This window comes from Ambystoma mexicanum, chromosome 6p (assembly GCF_040938575.1).
Source record: "Ambystoma mexicanum isolate Mex_15411 chromosome 6p, UKY_AmexF1_1, whole genome shotgun sequence".
Taxonomy (NCBI): Eukaryota; Metazoa; Chordata; class Amphibia; order Caudata; family Ambystomatidae; genus Ambystoma; species Ambystoma mexicanum.
In genome coordinates, this window is record NC_090935.1 from 48,711,187 (window position 1) to 48,731,051 (window position 19,865).

The following is a 19,865-nucleotide window of genomic DNA, read 5'->3' on the forward strand; positions in this document are numbered from 1 at the left end:
TGATGCCTACCGCCGGGGACCCAGACCAGGTCCAGCAACCCCGGAAGCAGGCATCAAGTTATTTTGGGCAAGCCCAAAAACCCCTGCTAGGGGCTGTTTGGGTGCGGTCCTGGCGCTTACGGCGCCAGGCTCATATGCAGAGTCAGTCCTGGCGCCATAGGCGCCAGGCTCAGAGTAGAATTTACCTGATGCAGACCATGCTGCAAGCTTACCTGATGCAGAACATGCTGCAAGAGCTCCAAGCCAAATGAGACTTGGACGGGACTATTTTACCTAGGGACTATTTTTTTTACTCGGGCGGGGCTGGGGAGGAATACTTACCTGGGACTACTTTGGTGGCTATTTAAATCACGCCCGAAGAGCAGCACACACTTCGTGTTATTCTGCATCCAGCAGCGTAACGATGACTGTGCCTGCAAGTCTGCATCCAGCCTTCTGCATCCAGCAGCGTAACGATCACTGTGCCTGCAAGTCTGCATCCAGCCTTCTGCCACGCCCGCCTCGAGTTTGGAGCTCCTGGAAAAAGGGAGAAAGAAGGAGAAAAGGTTAGAACAAGAGCAATACCTTTGATCCTTACCTGAATTCCTGAGCCATCGCGCCTTCGAGCTGGAAGAAAGAAGTTATTTTATGCACGTCGCCTCGCCTGCTGCAGTGCCGCGCTCAACTCACCGGCCTTCGCAGCATCTTCACATTCCACCGCATCCTCCTGCATGTTCCCGCCGCATTCCGGCACCTAAGGAGTAGACAAGAACAGCAAGGTGAGCCAAGGGAATACACAGAGGAATATTAGTAACCCCCCATAGACTTACCTGATTTTACCACCGGGGGTACTATTCCTCTTCATGGGTTGGTGCAGCTTCCACTGCATCTCCGCCAAACCCCGGTCCCTAAGGGGAAACAAAAGGACAGCAAGGTGAAACAAAGGGACTATCAAGGGGAACCCTCCTCACCACATTAGACTTACCTGATTTTACCGCATTTACACTCAACTCCACGGGTTGTTAATTCCCTTTTTCCATTTGCAGAAGAATATTCCTACTGGCCATGCAAACGAAGCTAGGTGGGCCAGTCCAGTCCGTCATCTCGGCCCTACGCGTCACATTGGTGGAGACCGCAGCTGTCCAGTTCAGATCGACGCCTCTGTGGGAGCCAGGTGAGCGTAACACATTGCTCACATTTGTAATTTCCTTTGGTCGGTGACTTAAGCAATGTCAGTTGTTGATCCTGTTTAAATTTCACATGTTCAAAAAAAGATGAACTTAAAATTTGTTTTAGATTTTTGCATTTGCAGAAGGCGATACTTGGTTGATTTTCCAAGATTTGTAGCATTTCTGTATCTGCTCGTAGTATATTCTAATTCTTTTGAAGAATTCTTTTAATAGTATAATTGTTGGTGCTGTAAGTAGTTATAAAATGTATTTTGGTTGATTGTTGTTGATCTTGTGATTTCATTTTATTTTGAAGAATATCAACCTTCAATCGTCTAGTTGTTTTCTGGAGTGTATTTTGTAAGTGTTTGGAGGTGTATCCCCTTCTTTTGAACTTCTCGATCGCTATTGTTGCATGTTTCATGAACTGTTCTTCTGTTGTACAGTTTTGTTTTGTGCATAACAATTCACCATAGGGTATATTTTGGATTGTATGGTACGGTGATTACTTGATGCATGTAGGATACGGTTTACATCTGTAGGTTTAGTATATCGGGTGGTATGTATAGGGTGGTCTTTAAGCAAAATGTGTATGGAATCGAATGTGTCTGCCGCAAACTATACCGTGGCATACTCTCAGGAAATTGAAAGTACGCATACGAGAACATATTAGGGCGATCAATAACAAAGATCTAAGTAAATCATCAACCACAAGACATCACGCAACTAAAATGTTACGGAATCGAGCAAATATTGCCCCCACCACGAGGAGGAAAAATTAAAACACTTTTGTGAAGGCGGGAGGCATTTTGGATATGTAGTATGGACACATGCCATTCGGTCTAAACATAGACCAAGATCTGTACCAATTTAGCAGCTACAAAATTTATCTTGGTGATATTTAAGAAAGTTGAAAATCTCTCTGCTGAAGATACACAGACATGAGCAAGTGAAAGGTCCTGTAATACGAGGGACAACACTAGTGCAAAAGAATAATACATTATATAGACTCATTACGTGCCTTTTTGTAAAAACTGTGATTGATCTTATTAACTTATTAATGTTTTGTGTATTCTTTGTTTTTTCTCTTGATTTTTTCAGCTCTTTCTTCTTTTTTCTTATTTTGGTATTTTTACACATGTAATATGTATATTAGTAAAATAGCCAAAGGTTTTTAGTTTTGTGAACCAAAGTGCTAGTAAAAAAATAAAAAAACGGTGCCATTTTCTTTAAAACGTACACATTTAATTTATGACAATATGTTGGAAATGCTGTTAGACGAACATTTGGAATGCATAGTAGAATTGGTATGTATAGTATGACGCAATCTGGGTACATATTTCTGTACATCTTTCACTATACTAATGTTGCAAATAGAGCAATTAGGAATATTTGGTATGCATAATATAACGTAATGTTGCTACATATACAAATAACATTTTTTAGTTTGCAACATAGCTAATTTGAATAATAGGCACTCACAACAGTGTGTATGAAGCCTCCACACAAGAAATCCAAATTCAAATTTGCCTCAGCAAAAAATGAGCAATTAACCCTAATTGTGGTATGGAATAACAAACCCATCGGTTAAACTAAACATAGATACCATGAAATTATCAAAGATACAAGCAGGCAATGGAAGCACTAATATTATCCCAAATCAATATGGTGGCATAACGGCATCACGTGTGACCTCATCACGTGCCTTATGCAAAATGTCATTGCACCCTATAAAAAAATCTGGTTTTTGCATTTCAGTCTCGCCTCAAATCGTACCGGATAACAGAATACGACAGAACTTTATGCTTTAAGGTAAGCAAATACCGAGATTTATCTAGTTAAATACAAAATAGAAATCCTCTAAATACGCACTAGGCGCAAAGAAATGCTCCTGAAAATCCATAGGATACTAATGTACCGTTCTACTTTAATAAGTAATACCGAATCAAAATATTGGTCTAATTGAATGAAGCACATTTTTAGGAGTGCCCTAAATATTTAGCAATCTTTTTCATTATGGTTTTATTTTCTCATCTTTAGGGAATAATAAACAAACAATCCATACAAGGATACAATCTCATTCTCTATAACCACTCAAAGACATAGGAAAGGGATAAAGAAGGGGAAGAAACTAAATAAATCCCCATTTTGGCCTTAATAGTAACCAAAACCTGGACATATTAAAACGCAAATGCACCTATTAGGAAAGTAAGTATTATAAAATACCTGCAATATAGTTTTCAATACAAAATGAAGTGTACAAACCATGACCCGTTCGGTTTTGTTATTCCTTATTTTCAGGAACCTCAATAACAGCAGAATGAAGCTGATCAAAATGTATGTTTCAAGTACAAACTATATCCCCTGAAGAACCGTCTTGAGCGAGATGCGGAAACACGTGTTGGAATAAAAGTGAAAGACTGGATTAAAGTGAAAGATTCATAAATATGTTAGTTGAATGAAAATAATTCGATGTCTGATAACAGTGATAAATGTATGAATAAGCTAGTTGAATGAAAAGGATTCAATGCAAGTTACTATATAGAATCTTGACTAGACAAAGTTTGCAGAGGAGAGAAAACAACTGAGAATCACATTATTTTTTGCAAAGACTATTACATACTACACAAAGGATGTGCACGCACAAGACAAGCTGACTCAACCCATATATTTTCATGTGTGTGGTAGGTCCCTAAGCTGTGGGGCTTTTACCACTCTTTGACGGCATAGGCGTGATTGTATACTGTAGAGGGGGAAACACTGTGGCGTGGCCCTTAGGCACAACACTATAAGTTGCTGCAGAGTTTCAACAGAGGTGTGGTGCACGGGTGAGAATAGTAGCTGTGGGTGCAATGCTGTGATGGTTGTTCGCAAACTGCAGGACGAGTGGCCGGATCCTTAAGGTTAGATCTGTGGTGGTAGGATGGCAGTGTCGTATCACGCGTGCTGTGGTGGTGGTGGTAGGAAGGCAGAGACGTGTGTGCTGTGGTGGTAAGAAGGCAGTGGTGTGCTTGCGGTGGGGGTAAGATGGTAGTGGCGTGCATGCTGGAGACAGTACTTGTGGACAGAGAAGCCTTGCTTCGGGCATCACTGCACCAGAGGTGGGCCAGATATGGGATTCAAGTTATCGAATTCGCTTCTCCAGTCCACCCCTGAACCGAGGAGCAACTCACCAAGCCAGAGACAATCAGGTGCAGGAGGATGACGATGACGAGCTCCCACCAGCGCCGGGTCTCGCAGCCGTGGAAGAAGAGGACTCCCCAGAACGTATGCAGCAGGGTGAGCACCATGGTCATGAAGGCTGAAAGGATAAAAACAGCTGCTAGCGAACCCTGAGGACCTGGCAAGGCAGCGAGGGCAGACATGTAGCATGGGGATGCAGCCATGCTTTGCACTACAGTTCCCATCAGCCCTAGCCAGCAGAGTCAATGATGAGGGTTCATTGGAGGCGTAGTCCAAAACCTCCAGAGAACTAGCTGCTGGCTGTAGACGCCTGGTGGGCAGAGCGCGCTCAGGCCTAGATTGACCCTTGCAGCTGTGTGGGGGTCCCGATTATGCCATATCGACTTCACGAGCAGCCGCCTCCTCACTGCTCACCACTTCATTTCTTTTAAGCATGGACTACAAGCCACCTTCTAATTTCAGCAAGCATTGGCAATGCCAACAGTTTAGGATTTTTTAGAGTGACATTTGGTGTGTGGCATAACTCCCAGTAGCATAACACAGCAACAGTCGCACATTACAATTCTTTACAAAACATCCCAACACAATGAATAACAAGTTCCTCATTAGCTTGTCTTTGTTCCTACCAGTCTTTACTGTTTCTGTGCAAAAGAAAAAGAAATAAGAGCACTTAAATATTTCACTTCAGGGCTACGTGCGGGGCTGCAGTATTGCGCAGAGAGAGCACGTGTCTGAAGGCACGCTTCGTTGACAGGTATTTGCTGCACCAGGAGCGGCTTAATAGTGGCAACACACCCATTACCTTTCAAACAGCGGCTTGTGCAGGCAGAAGTTAGTGCTTTAAATCATGTAAATGTGACATGAATATAGATAGCACTGAGAAGTATGGGGCACTGGTCAGGTTGCGGGCAACATGCAGCCCTCATAATGCCAGAAAGCAAGTGCCAACCGAACAAGTACTTCATATCAAGACTCTCATGGCATTCAAGTGGTACGCCACTCTCAGAGCGGATAAGACCATGGCATCGGATCCAGTCAGGAGTGAAGCACTGGTCCTTGACAATACAATGTACCGACAGTACCCGCTGCAAGTGTGGCCAGTAAGGCTGTTGGGACCAGACTGGCAAGCCTGCTGCATCACTGTCCTCATTTACTCCAACATGGACTTCCCAGCGCAAGCTACTCTTACACACGGATCTGTACCTATATAACGCAGGAGCCGCACCACATAGAAAGAACAGCGGAGGGCGAGAGCACAGTCGCAGCACTAGATGTGCACATTTGTGCGACTCTGGTGTGTGTGCCCAGTGCCTTAAGTGTCACTGGAAAATGAGCGGGGCTCATCAAGGGGTCGTGGCCTAACAGTGGGAGTCGTTAGGCCAAGCTCCCTTGACAAGCCCCAGCACAATGGGCTACTGGCACCCCTGCCAGACAGCCCTTTTGTAGAGATCAGCGCCCTCTTCCCCCGCTCCCCCGCGGTGAGGGTGCTGATCTCTGCATTTATTTACTAATGGCTTGTCTCGCCTTTTCAACCTTAATGTTGGACTTCTCCTCAGCAGGCATGTCTGGGGAGGGACAGCAGCACCATTAAGCTCAAAAGGTGAGGCCACTGGAAGCCGAGGCTTGTTTTCCTAATGCTTGAAGCTCCTACACTGGGCGGCACTGGGTAAGGCATGTTTTATTACTGGACAGTAAAAAGAAATGCCGTGCCTGTCCCCTGGGCCCCACAAAACCTCAGATGGAGAGCTGGTTTTGGCCGGTGGGGAGGCGGATTGTGCAACAAAGGCATTTTTAAAATACCTTTGTTGTACAGACCTCTTACCCCGACTCGCCAAAATCATCTAGGACCAGCACAAACACATACACTTACACAACATGCACACAGCAGACACTCGCTGTTTCATTCACAGTCACGAGCACCCATCATGCACTCACTCATAACACAAGCATACACGCATCCATATACATTTAAATAATAAATAAATGAACATACTAACACACACACACACACTCACAACATGCACACAGCAAGCCCCCCGTCTTATTCACACAAGCACAATCTTGCACTCACTCCTAACACAAGCATACAGACACATATTTAAATAAACAAACACACACATTTACACAACATATACATTTAAATAATAAATAATGAACATACAAACACACATTTACTCTCATGCACACAGGCATCCATCATCGTACATTCCTTCACCTAACACAACAAGTATGCACACATCCAAACACATAATTGAAATTAAAAATACAGAACATAAACAAACGTACCTTCTGCCGCGGGTCTTTCCTCACCAGCGCTCAGGCCCCTGCTAGCATGGACAGGAATCGGGAAGCTTCCTGGTTTCAGTTTATGCGTATAGGGGTCCGAGTGTGGGTGACAAGACGCCCCACTCCAGCTGGCTCTGTCTGAATGTGCGAGGATGCGCAGGTGCGCCCCCATTGCACACAAAGACACGCAGTTCCCCGGCCAGCATTTCCAAGCGAACGCCCCCAGCCTTGCATGGCTCATTGTGCTTGCACGGCTAGGGAACTTTAACTGTTAAAGGGAAACAGTGTTTCCCTTTGACAGTTAAGAGCACTACCTCAGCTGAAAATAACAGCTAGGGGAGTGCTCGTATTTCACTGGGCTGGCTCCTCCATAATGGGTGAAGGGGGCCAATACCCGGTGAGTCGACACCCCCTCACCCATTATGGACGAGCTGCCCCAGAGCAAAGCATTCATACAAGAGTCCTCAAAAGGGAGTGTGCCCTTCCGTGCTCTAATGAAGTTAAGGTAACGGCTTGTCGCAGTTAACATGTGCAATACTTGACAACACCCAGCATCACATTTCGCAATGGTCTTCAAAACAGAGCTAAACATCAGCCCAAAGAGCCATGTGACCTTGACACGTATTATCCTGTATTTAAAGGGGTAGAAAAAGGGAAGATTTAAGAATTCCTAGATATAGCAAAAACACTGCTGTCCATCACAGTAAGGAGTATGTTGCTTAGCTGTAACTCTTGTTCTCCAGCATTGGTATCTTTCATGGATTCACATGCTTAGAATATTCCCCGCGACAGGCTGGGAATCCTCAGTTACATTTTATTATAGCCTATAACAGAGCTTTTTTAAAAAAAAATATGTTTATTTTAAACCAAGGCAGGAAAACAAGTACAGTTATGCATCAACCCAACATTTCAATCAAGTTCTTCCCTCCCTCTCCTCCCCCATGTGACTGCCGATCTGGAGCAGAGTCTCAGGACCTTGGAGGTTCCCCCATTTTTATCTCTTATCCTCCCCCTCAGGTACAACCCCACTGTTCAGGATCCTCCTAGCTTGCTGAGGTTTATAGGTAAGGGCCGGGAATTTGAGGTCATAGTCAAGAACTGGGCCCCAGACGTTCTGAAAGCGGTGAAGGAGCCCTGCCTTAGCGCTGTTACCTTCTCTGTGATGAGAATGTCCCATATTTTAGTTTACCAAAGGAGCAAGAGTGGGCCTTCCTTGGATTTCCAGGAGCGGCCAATTGTTATTCTTCCAGCTAGGAGGCATTGGAACAGCAGCTTAGCTTTGGCTCCCGATCCAGGGTAGATTCTAGGGACCGGGACGCCTAGCAGGATAGGTTCAGGCTCTAGTGGGAGTGCCGATTGAGTGATTCCTTCAATGGCAGCTAAACACTGTTCCCAGAATTGTTGGGCTTTTGGGCATGTCCACCACATATGGAAGAAGGATCCCGGATGTCCGCACTGTCTCCAGCATGCTGGATCCAGCGTTTGGTTCATGTGGTGGAGCCTCATGGGGGAGTAGTACCATCGCAGCAGGATTTTGTAGTCGCACTCCCTATTGGTGATACAGACCGAGGATGAGTGGGCCCGAGTCCAAATATCCACCCAGGTCTGATCCTCTATAGGATGGCCTAGACCTGCCTCCCAGTGTGCAATGCACCGCATTTTGGAGGTGAGGAAATCTCCTGAAAGGTTTGTACAGAGTAGAGATCTTACCTTGGGTCGGAAGATCTGCAAGAGTTCGCTCCAGTGCTGTGGAGGGGCGGGTTGCTGCCTGGCGGGTTTGCGGATGGGAGCACCAATGTCGCAGCTGGATGTAAGAGAACCTGTCTTTCTCTTGAAGCTGGAAAGTTTCCTTGCATTGTTCGAAATTGCGAGGTTCCTCCCCCACAAACAGTTGTCCCAGCGACTTCAGGCTCCCAAAGATCCAGTTTTTGAAGTTCTGGGGGTTCATTCCAGGTGTGAAGGTGGGGTTGAGGAACACAGGCGACGATGGGCTCAGTCCTCTGGGGATCCCCTTTTTCTTTAATGCACTGTCCCAAACGTCTATGGTATGCCTGGTGGATAGCAATAGTTTCTCCCTGGTCTGCCGCCTTGGGGGTGGGATATGTGGAAGAAAGCGCAGGGGGGGTGGGGATAGACGGGATTGTTCAAGCTCCACCCATCTAGAGCGATCAGAGGATACCTGCCACGCTTGAGTACATGCTAATTGTGCTGCCATCCGGTATCCCTGTAGGTCAGGTACCCCCAGGCCACCCATGTTTGTGTTACCCAGCAGTGTTTTTTGGGTGATCCTGGGTTTCTTCCCCCTCCATATAACTCGTAGCATGTTCCTTTGGAGGTCCTGAAGGGCTAGCGGTGGAATGGGAACTGGGAGTGACAAGCAGGCATAGAGAAACCTGGGGAGGAGGCTCCTCTTGCAGGCGGTGATGCGGCCCATTAAAAGGGATTTCCTGGGATTTCCACCGCTTCGGGTCATCTTCAAGTTCTTTAAAGAGGGGGGGAACGTATACACGGTAGATATCTTTTTGGTTCATTGGGATTTGGACCCCCAAGTATGGGATTGCCTGAGCCTTCCATTGAATCGGGCATAGCGGGGTCAAGGCTTCCTTCTCCGCTGTGGTGAGGCCCATCCCCAGGGCCGTGGATTTGTTTAAGTTTATGGTAAAGCCAGTGACTCTTCCGTAGTTCTCTATCTCAGCAAGTGCGTGTTTCAGTGAGATACAGGGCTCCGAGATGGTAAGCAGAACGTCATCTGCGTATAGGGCAAGTTTGTGCTGTGACGGGCCAACTTGGAGCCCCTTGATGAGCTTGTTTAGTCTGATTCTTTGGGCAAAGGGTTCCATGATCAGGACGAACAGGAGCAGGGATAGTGGGCATCCTTGCCTGGTCCCGCTGGTCAAGGGGATCGGGATAGAGAAGGTGCCGTTGATCCTCAGAAGGGTTTTTGGAGACTTGTAGTTTGATACGACCATGGTTCGGAACTCTGGCCCAAACCCAAAAGCTTCTAGGGTAAGGTTCATAAAGGACCAGTCCACCTTGTCAAATGCCTTAGTAGCATCGAGGGCCAGGAGTGCTAGGCTCTGAGAATCCCGGGTGGCCAGGTCTATCAGGTCCAGCGTTCTGCGGATGTTGTCGTCTGTGGCTCTATTTCTGATGAACCTGGTTTGGTCTGGGTGGATTATCTTAGGCAGGATGTGGGACAAGCGCGTCGCAAGGACCTTGGAGTAGATGTTGGCGTCGATGTTCAACAGGGCAATTGGTCTGTATGAGGCCGGGTTCCTCGGGTCTCCCCTGGGTTTGGGTAGAAGGATGGTAATAGATTCTTGCATGGAGGGGGTTATCGTGCCCGTTTCCCTGAAAGAGTTAAACAGATTCACCAATGACGTCAGTCATTGGTGCCTAAAGAGGTTGTAGAATTTGGTAGAGTATCCGTCAGGTCCAGGAGCTCGGGTTTTTTTTTTTTTAATTCAATTTTTATAGATTTTTGGAAAACAACAGCATAGGTACGCAAATTACAAGATTTGGGCAATCGCCCTCAACAAATCAAACTATAAGCCATTATTCCCTGCGTTTGTCCCCCCCCTACCTCCTCCCAACCACCCCACACAGTATCTCGAGCGCTGCTGTCTGCTTATAGAAATGATGCAGCATAGGGCAGCGTCAATCCGGGTTTTCTCCGCCAGTGGTCGACCGGCTTTCCAAGTTCCAAGGCCATTCGTTCCATATCGGGGCTTGATTTTGGGCCGGGCCAAGGACACTTGAGGGTCTCAGGATGTGGCCTATGTATTGCCAAACACCTCTTGAAATTGCAGCCAGTCTGTTTCTATTTGGGTGCTTGAACCATGTAAAGCCGCAGTAAGTCTTTCCATAAGGAATATGTCTTTGGCAATCATCACCCATTCTTTCTTCGAGGGGAGGGCGGGCCTCTTCCACGTTCTAGCGCGGGCCGCTCTGGCTGCCAACAGTAGAGAGTGTGAGAGGTCCGGTAATTTTTCCCAGTGGTCATCCTTATGCTGTAGGCCAAACAGTATCAACATCGGGTCCAGTGGGAGCACACCTTCTCCCGCCTCTTTCAGCCAGCTAAGGACTTCGGCCCAATAAGTTTGGACCTTCCCGCATGTCCACCACATGTGCCAATAGTTTGCCCTTTCCCCACACCCATGCCAGCAAAGGGGGATTATGACTGGGAACCTCCTAGAAAGTGTGATAGGGTCATACTGCCATCTGTGCAGGAGTTTGACAGCATGGGTTTTGTATTGGCAGGAGATCGAGGTCTTAAATGCTCTACTACAGAGTCGCCCCCAGAGACAGTTTCCGATCCTACAACCCAAGTCTCTTTCCCATTTACCCCTGAGGCTTTTGGTGGTTCCCTCCCGGGGGGTTAAAAGAGCAGAGTAAAGGAGTGAGATGAGGCCTCTCATTTCTACATGGGTATCTAAGATTTTTTCAACTGGGGTGAGTTTTCTTTGTAATTTGGGCTTTAGTTTTGGTTTCATTAGGATTCCCTTAAGTCTTAGGTAGAGCAGTGGGGAGAGTCTACCTATTCCCAAGGATTCTTCAAGCTCCTGGATACTTATAAAGGACTCCTCCCTAACCAACTGACCAACTCTGCATAGGCCCGCGTCAAACCAGGGCGGATCGTGTTCAAGGCCTGGGATTTCCTCTAAAACTGGTGTGGACCAGATGTGACTCATGGGGGAAGGCCAAGTGGTCACCTTCTCACCGTGTCCCTTACCCTCCAACGCCTTCCACATTGTTACTAGTATTGGGTGATCCCCGATTCTCCTTGGCAGCTTTTTCATCGGGACCCATAACCACTCACCCACTGTGACAGGGCTCAGGAGGGAGTTTTCAAGAAAGACCCATTGTTTGTTGGGGTCCTCTCTGAGGTGGGGGGCCAGGGTTCTGAGCTGGGCTGCTCTGTGGTAAGTTTGTAAGTCTGGGAGGCCGACCCCCCCCTCTATCCTTGGGGAGGGTGAGTGCTTCATAACCTATTCTGGGTCTCTGGCCTTGCCATATGAATCTCGTTATGCGTTTTTTGGCTTCTTTAAGAAGTGCTTCTGGGGCTTCCAAAGGGAGCATCTGGAAAACGTACAGGACCCTGGGGTGGAGGTTCATCTTTACAGCGTTTATCCTTCCCATCCACGAGATTTGCCCCTTACCCCATGTCTCCATATCTTTAAATAAGTTGTCAAACAGCGGGGGGTAATTTGCCTGGCTTAGATCTTCGTGGGGCCGGACGATGTTGATCCCCAGGTATTTAATCCCTTCGGTACGGATTTGAAACCCCAGGGGGGGGACAGTTCCGTGAGGACCCTGTCTGCATCTGGGGCAAAGTGGAGGATCATTGACTTCCCTATGTTCATCCTGAAGCCTGAGAATTGGCCAAACCGTTCAATAACCCGAACGGCCGCCGGGACCGAGCTAGTAGGTTCCCTCAGGTGTAGTAGTATGTCATCTGCATAGAGGCCGAGCTTGAAGGTCCGACCTCCAACATCAATACCGCGGACCATCGGGGCACATCTGATGTACTCCGCGAGTATTTCCATTGTCATGGCGAACAGGATTGGGGAGAGGGGGCAGCCCTGCCTCGTCCCCCTTTGGAGGCTGAATGTTCATGAAAGGCGACCATTTACCGTGACTCTAGCAGAGGGGTCTGTGTATAAGGCCTTAATGGCTCGCCTGATTCCCTCGCCAAAGCCCAGTTTGACAAGGACTCTGTGTAGAAACTCCCAGTCCACCCTGTCGAACGCATTTTCGGCGTCGATGGCCACCAGGACAGGGTTGTCTCCCTTCGGGGCCGCTTCCCTCATCAGGTGCAGGGTTTTTCGGAGGGTGTCCGCCCCCTGTCTCCCCTGTATGAAGCCCACCTGGTCGGAGTGGATGAGTACCGGCATACGGCTGTCTAGTCTCGTGGCTATGATCCTGGTAAACAGTTTAGCGTCCACATTCAGGAGGGAGATTGGCCTATATGACTGGCAGTCTGTTGGATCTTTGCCCTCCTTCGGGATCACTGTTATCAGTGCTTTGCCAAAAGACGGAGGCGCACTCCCAGTCCTCATGATATTTGTAAATAGGCCCGCCAAGAACCCCGCTAGTAGGCCTCCAAAGACCTTATAGAAGCCTGCGGTAAATCCGTCCTCCATGGGGGCCCTGCCCATCTTAAGACCCGATATTGCCTTGAGTACCTCCTCGCTCGTTATTGGGGCGTCTAAAGCTGATGCTTCTGGGGGGTCCATCACAGGTAATGTTACTCCTCCGAGGTATGCTCCCAGTGCCTCCGCCTCCACTTCTCTTTCCCTCCCGTAGAGAGTCTCATAGAACCCCGCAAATTCCTCCACTATTCCCTCGGGATCTGTTTTTGTCCCCTCATCCCTGCCTGAGATCCTTGACACCCATCTATCTCTCCGTTGGCCCCATAGTTTGGCCGCCAGCATGGCATCGGCCTTATCCCCTTTCTCATAATACCTTTGGCGCAGGTGTTGGAGGCCCGCTACAATTTTCCCCATCTCCAATGCTCTCAGCTCTTGCCTTTTCTCTCTTGCATCCCCCAAGTCCCTTTCCCTCTCCTCATCCCTCTTCCATTCAGATCCCTCCAGTGCTATTATCTCTGCCCGTAGCCTATGAACCAGGAGAGTCCTGGTCCTTTTTTTGGAAGCCCCCTCTCTAATCAGAACCCCCCTCCAGGTCGCCTTTGCTGCCTCCCAGACTGTCTCTATGTTGACTTTACCCGTGTTATTCAGTTCAAAATATTCATTGATCGCCTTCTCCATCTCCTCCTTAAAAACCACATCCCTTAGCAGGAAGTCATTGCATTTCCACAGGGATTCTCTGGGTTTCAGGCCCAATACACTAATATCTGCCTAGACCATATCGTGGTCCGACCAGCTAACCGGGCGGATGATGCAGGACTCCACTCGGCTCATGTTCTGGTGCCCCATGAAAAGATAATCTATTCTCGTTCTGGTGCCATGGACCGCTGAGTAGAAGGTGTATCCCTTACCCTCCGGATGCAATTCCCTCCATGTGTCCACGAGCCCATAGCCCCACATTAGCTCCCGGAATTTCCCCTGGGGTCTAACCCCTCGGCTGCCTAGCGGGATGGCCCCTCCACTATGATCCTATTCCCGATTTGCCCACATGTTAAAGTCTCCACCTAGTATAAGGAGCCCCTCTGTCCTGGCCATTATCTCTCCCATCACCTCTTTGAGAAATTCAACCTGGCCCACATTAGGACAATAGATCGCTGCTAGGGAGACCCTGGAGTTGTGCAAGTCACCTGATATAATCATGGCTCTACCGTCTTCCCTCCCCCACCTGGTTACCTCTGTGAGTCTCTGGTTTCTCTGCAGGATGATCCCGACTCCACTCTGTTTCGTGGGAGCGGATGCCGAGAAGGTCTGGCCCATGTGTGCTCCCGGGATGGCCCTCTCCTCTCCCGTGACCGTTCTAGTTTCCTGTAAGAAGAGGATATCTATTTTAGCGTTCTTCATTTCCCTCCCCAAGAGGGAGCGCTTTGCTGGGGAGTTCAGACCCTTTACATTGAGTGAGCCAATTCTCAGTGACTCAGCCCGGCCCCTATTCTCATTGTCCGCCATTGGGTCCTTGTCTTGTATGTACCGTCTTCCCGGATCTGTGCTTGCTGCCACCTTCCAATGTGGTTTTGAGACTGTGTGGGTCCCCAAAATCCCCAACCCCAACTCCCTCCCTTCACTCCTCCCCCCTGCCCCTCTTTATCATGACGCCTGCCAACAGGCAAGCCTCCAGGGTGAATGCAAGTCCATCCACCGCAGTCCCCTTGTTAAGCTCAGCATCCCCGGCCGGGGCTGTTTGATTCAATCTCTCAGTTTCACTAATAGCAAGCCTCCGACCACTTAGTCCCCTTCGGCTTCCGTTGTGGGGGTGTTAAGTTTCTTGAATTTCCTTTGCCCCTTTATCTTCTTCTTTATGGACCAGAGGCCCTCCGGCTCCCTCACAGCGCTCCGAGGCTCTTGCACCTCCATCTCGTTTCCTTCCTCTGGGGTATCCCCTTTGAGTACCTGCAGCACTTGGGATGCCTCCTTGCCGCTGGTTACTCTATGGTCCACTCCTGAGCGTTCGAAAGACAAGGCGAATGGGAAGGACCACATGTATCTTATGTCTTGGCTGGTGAGCCACTGGGTGAGTGGCCGGCACTCTCTTCTGCGAGTAAGAGTGAAAGCCGAGAGGTCCTGGTAAATCCTCACTGTGTCTCCTTCGAACAAGAAACTCTCCAGCCTTCTCGCTTTCTCGAGGACCTCCATTTTATTTCTGTAGCGGAGGAAGCGCACAACTATGGACCTTGGGCCGCCCCTCGCTCCACCTCCCCCTCGGTGGGCTCTTTCCAGCTGGACTTCCTTGCCCCCCTCGAGTGTGAAGAGTTGGTTGATGAGGCCCTGAACCTTTCTCCCCACGTCTGCGGCAGTCTCGCCTCTCTGTTGACACACACCCATAATGCGCAGGTTGTTTCGGCGTTTTCTGTTCTCTAGGTCGTCCATTTTCAGGGCTATGTCCTCCTCTCTGATTTCTAGGTCCGTTAGCCTCGCTTCGTATTTCATGTCTAACAGGTCCGTTTGGAGGTGGTTGTTTTCCATTCCCTCCATTTTTTCCTCGAGCGTCTCCACTCTCCCCCTGAGATCAACTATAGAGGCTTCTATGTCCGTTCAAATCGCTTTCATCTCCTGGAGGATGTCCTTGAGGTCGTCCTTCGTTAGCACTGCGGGGGGGGTCGGCACTTGAAGGCATGGTGACTCTGTGTGGATCACCGAGGGGAGCGTTGGACCGGCGGAAGCGTTGGAGGGAGCGAATTGCGCACGTGGGCTGGGTTGGTTCCAGGGCTCCAGGTCTCTGGGTGCCCTTTGGAGTTTGGGTGGGGGCGGGGGACGCCTCTCACCCTGCCTTAATGCCTTGAGGTTTCCTCTGGTTGTCTTGGGCCCTCCCCACTTCCACGGAGGCAAGCTTGCCTCTGGGGGGCGGACCCCGGTGATGGCTCCGGTCCTCACAAGGGGGGCTAGGATTGTGATTGGGGCCTGTTTCCCCAGATGCGTCACGGCTGAAATGTTCCAGGGGGACCCCTGTACTCCAGGGGGGGGGGGGCCGTGCCAGCTTTTATGGGGTGAGTTGCGCTGGTCTGTGCCCGGAGGGCGCCGGGGGGGTGGTGCACACCCAGTCCGCCGAGTATCAGTTCTCCCCCTGCGCTCCTCACCTTCTTCGGGCCGTCGAGGGCCGCCACACGTCCATTGTGGGCTCGGACCTCTTCACTGGGGGCTCCTTTTCAAGTAGGCTTCCGTGCGCGGGGGATGGGTCGGGAGGCTCCCGGAGTCCTGATTTGCTGCTAGTGGTCCGCACCGGAGCGGTTCTTGGTGGTGTGGGGCTCCCCCCAGGACGCCCCACTCGTCCCTGGCCCGTGCCATGTCCACATGCCACCGGGGCAGAGCTCTGGGGCCTGCTCGGCGTCGGCGCACGGTGGGGAGCATGCTCCGGCGTCTTCCTCTCGGTGTTATGGGCGCGGGCCACGGCTGCGGAGACGACGACCGGCTGCACCGGGTTTCGCGGCAGGTCCGGCCGAGGCCTGGAGCACCGTGAGAGGCGACGCCCTCAGTGGCTCCGCTGCACGGCCTCCGAAAAGGTGTCCTCTCTGTTGCTCGGCGAGCGGGGCCTCAGATCGGGGCTAGGCTATATCCACTTTCGGAGGAGCGCTCGACTCGTTGGGGCGCTGCCGCGGGGGCGCACGTTACCATCGGGGTTACTTCAAACTCCCAGCCGGGGATTGGCTCAGAGTGCTAGGCCCTGCGGTGGTGGAGGAGCACTGGTCTCACACATCCAGCATGCTCCGCGCCCTCTGGCGGTCTCTCCGGGGCTAGGGTTTTAAGCAATTTTATGGCCTCCTCTACCTCTTCGCCTGAGATCGGTGCGTCCAGGGTGTCTCGGGCGTCATCTTCCTGCCGGGGGAGGGTAGCTCTCTGCAAGTATTTTGCTTGTTCTGCCACGTTCCGTGGCAGTGCAGACATCACTTGTGTCACGTGGTCCGTTGCCAGCTGTAGTTTCTCCAAGTCTGAGTACAGTATCTTGCCCTGTGGGTCTCATAGTCCAATAATTGTATTGCTCCTTTTCATTTTAGCGAGTTTGACCACTAGCAGTTTGTTAGCTTGTTCTTTACATAATAGAATTGTTTAGCCTTTGCCAGTAATTGCGCAGTATGTACAGCGTAGTGGGCCCCGATTTTTTCTGTGCAATTCGAATGGCTTGTTGAGTTTTGGGGGACCAGCCCTTTTTTTTTTTTGTGTGTCTCTTCTGCCTTCCGGAGGTGGTCTTCAAGGGACTGGCGAGTTAGCCGCCTGTTCCTGTGATATGCCACTCCTTGGGCTATTAGGTTTCCCCAGATGACTGCTTTCATAGCATCCCAGGTGTTTGCCATGGAGGTGTCTTCGTTAGGGTTCTTTTTGAAAAAATGTTTAAAACGTTGCTATGGCATCCCTTATCGGTATCTCGTTGAGAATCGGGTCTTACAGTGACCATCTGCGTTGGGTGGTGGGGGTTGGGTCATGAATGCGGATCTCCAGGGTTACCGGGGCATGGTCGGACAAAATCCTTGATCCAATGGATACCTTTTAAGCTCACTTTAGTAGCCAATCCATGTCCTTTTGGGTGCATTCCGCCTCATTCAATGGGAGGGAGGTTGCTGCGCAGCATATGTCCCCACTGCCCTAGTACAATGAGCATGAACGGGTCCTAGTAGCGGTCGATTGGCCTGGGTGTGCGCCGTTTGACTTTGCAGTGGAAACCAATCTGGCAATACATTGCTTCAAAATAGGTCGACCTTTGTTAGGGGGGGCAAAAACCACAGTTGAAACGTTTGTCGAAAATACTTTGTTCGGTCTATGTAGAACTTTAGGACTCTTCGAAGATCTAGCGAGTGTAAAGTCTGTTCAGCTGGTGGGGAGGGAGGTGCAAAGAAAACCGGTAGGGTTACTTCGGTAGGGTTACTTCGGTCTGCAGGTGGAAGTTGAACGCCACCTTGTGAACGCATGCAGGGTTTGTTTTTAAGGTGACCTTTTTATTTCCAAACAGTAGATATGGAGGTTTATCAGATCGTGTATGTATTTCCGACACCCTTCTGAAAGACGTGTTTGTTACTAGAAAAGCAGTTTTCCAGGACACAAGCATTACGTCTGTAGTCACCATTGGTTCGAACAGAGGATTCATTAGGGCCGACAGTACAGTGTCTAAACTCCACTGAGATGGCACTTTCTTCTGCAGGGATAGGTGCAGAATAGGCCTCTCATTATGTGTTTTACGATACAGGCTATGAAAATGAGAGCTTTCCCTTGCTTTCTGGTGTATCTGGAAATTGCCATCAAATATACTTTGATGGACGAGCGCAATAACCCTTTTGCCAATTTTAATAGGTTTAGTTTAGTTTATTATTTGATGTTGCGCTCCAAACCCAGGGGTAGCCGGGCGCAGCAGTTACAAGAATACCTGAGCTTAGGTTACATACAAAGGATGCATACAGAAGATACATTACAAGTGTTATTAACAATTTAACAAGCAGGTATAAAGGGTACAGGATGAGAGACGCTCCTATACAAAGAGGAAGTCAGATCTGGGATCAGAAGTATCGTGGTAATTATTTACAGTGGTTAATCAGTGGTTAATCCGGGCCAAGAGAATTAGTTTGTTAGTTGTCATTAGCCCAGAGCAAATTTTTCACGTGACGTCTAAAACTCGAGTATGGTAGATTAGCTCTCAGTGCTGAGGGAAGGGCGTTCCAGGCACAGGCAGTTTTGACAGGGGAAACTGGCTCCACCCATTTTTGTTAGTCTGAATTTGGGAATTTCGAGTAAGAGGTGGTTGGAGGCTCTAGTATGGTATGTGAAAGATTTTCTGGTTAGTCTAGCCGAAATGTATCTAGCCGGAATGGTAGGATCTGGTGAGGTTCTATACTTAATGGATCCAATCATTGCTGAGAACACCAAGTGCAAAACCAATTCCACTTGTATACATTTGATCCGTTTGTGAACTCCGGCCTGGAAGCCTTTAGGATTTTTCTGCACTCCTGTGTGAGTGGGACTTGTGCAAACTCGTTGGAAGTCAGCAGCCAGATCTTGTGGTGTTGCACTAGCTGGTTGCACATGGTTAGCAGGTTGGGGTCCTGACCCAGAGGGATTGGATGTTCCTGGGATAGGTGAACAAGCTCGGAGAACCACGGTTGCCTCACCCATGTTGGCGATATGAGAATGACCGTGTCGCAATCATTCGCAGGACCTTGCGTTTGACTGGTGTTGGAGGGAACGCATAGGCAAACATTCTTTCCCATGACAATGCAAACAAGTCGCCCAGAGCTTGGTGATGAGGATATCTGTTTGCAAACCGGGGATATTTCTTGTTTCCCATGTGGCAAATAAATTGATGTATTGTTGAAGATCTGTAGGAGCTTCCTGTCCGCCAGTTGCCATTCGTTTGACTGGTCGCTGGCTCTGCTCAGTTGATCTGCAGTTTCTTTTTCCTTTCCCGGAAGGTGAAAAACTGGGAAGTGCATATTTTCGATAGCCCAGTGCCAAAGACGTTGGGTTTCTCTGGAGAGCGCCCTTGACCTGGTGCCCCTCTGCTTTCATACATAACACACTGTAGTCGTTATTGCCTGAGAACACTTTTACCACTTGGCCTTTGAGCACTGGTTGGAATGATAGAAGGGCGTGTGCCACTGCCTTCAGCTCCAGTATGGTGATGTGAAGTTGTGTCTCGGTCGAAGATCAGCCTTTTACTGATAGCTGGTTTGTGTGTGCGCCCCATCCTGTCAGTGCGGTATCTGTGATTAGGGTTTCTTAAAAAGGTGCGTCCCTGAATGGGACTCCTTTGGTGATGTGAGATGGCGTGAGCCACCACTACAAGCTGTCTAGAAGCGACTTTGTTACTGTCAACCTGTCGTTCCATGTTCCTGTTAGCTGGAACCACCGATCTGCTAGGAATTCTTGTAGTGGTCTCATTTATAACCTGCAGTGCTAGGGGAATGCAGGACGACATGGTGCCTAATAATTGCATGACGGTTCTGACTGGGATTCTGGCGCCAGGGTAGAATTTCATGACGGAGTAATGACGCTGCCCTCTCTGCCGAGGGATGTACCCAGCCCTCGTTGGTTTTGAACAGTGCCCCTAGAAACACTCTTGTGTTTGATGGCTTGAAGCCGGATTTGTTTGAATTTATTGCGAAGCTGGTCGGAGAGTGCTGGA

The 19,865-nt window shown here is 49.2% G+C and overlaps 1 protein-coding gene across 1 annotated transcript in view; it reads right to left on the reverse strand.

The window, feature by feature from the left end:
* The window catches only part of LOC138511196 (gamma-secretase subunit APH-1A-like), a 240,900-nt gene that overhangs the window by 53,198 nt on the left and 167,837 nt on the right, over nucleotides 1-19,865 (reverse strand). Inside the window, exon 5 of the mRNA XM_069626715.1 lies at nucleotides 4,322-4,449. Coding sequence (XP_069482816.1) covers nucleotides 4,322-4,449 — 128 coding nt within the window. The remainder of the gene's footprint in view (nucleotides 1-4,321; nucleotides 4,450-19,865) is intronic.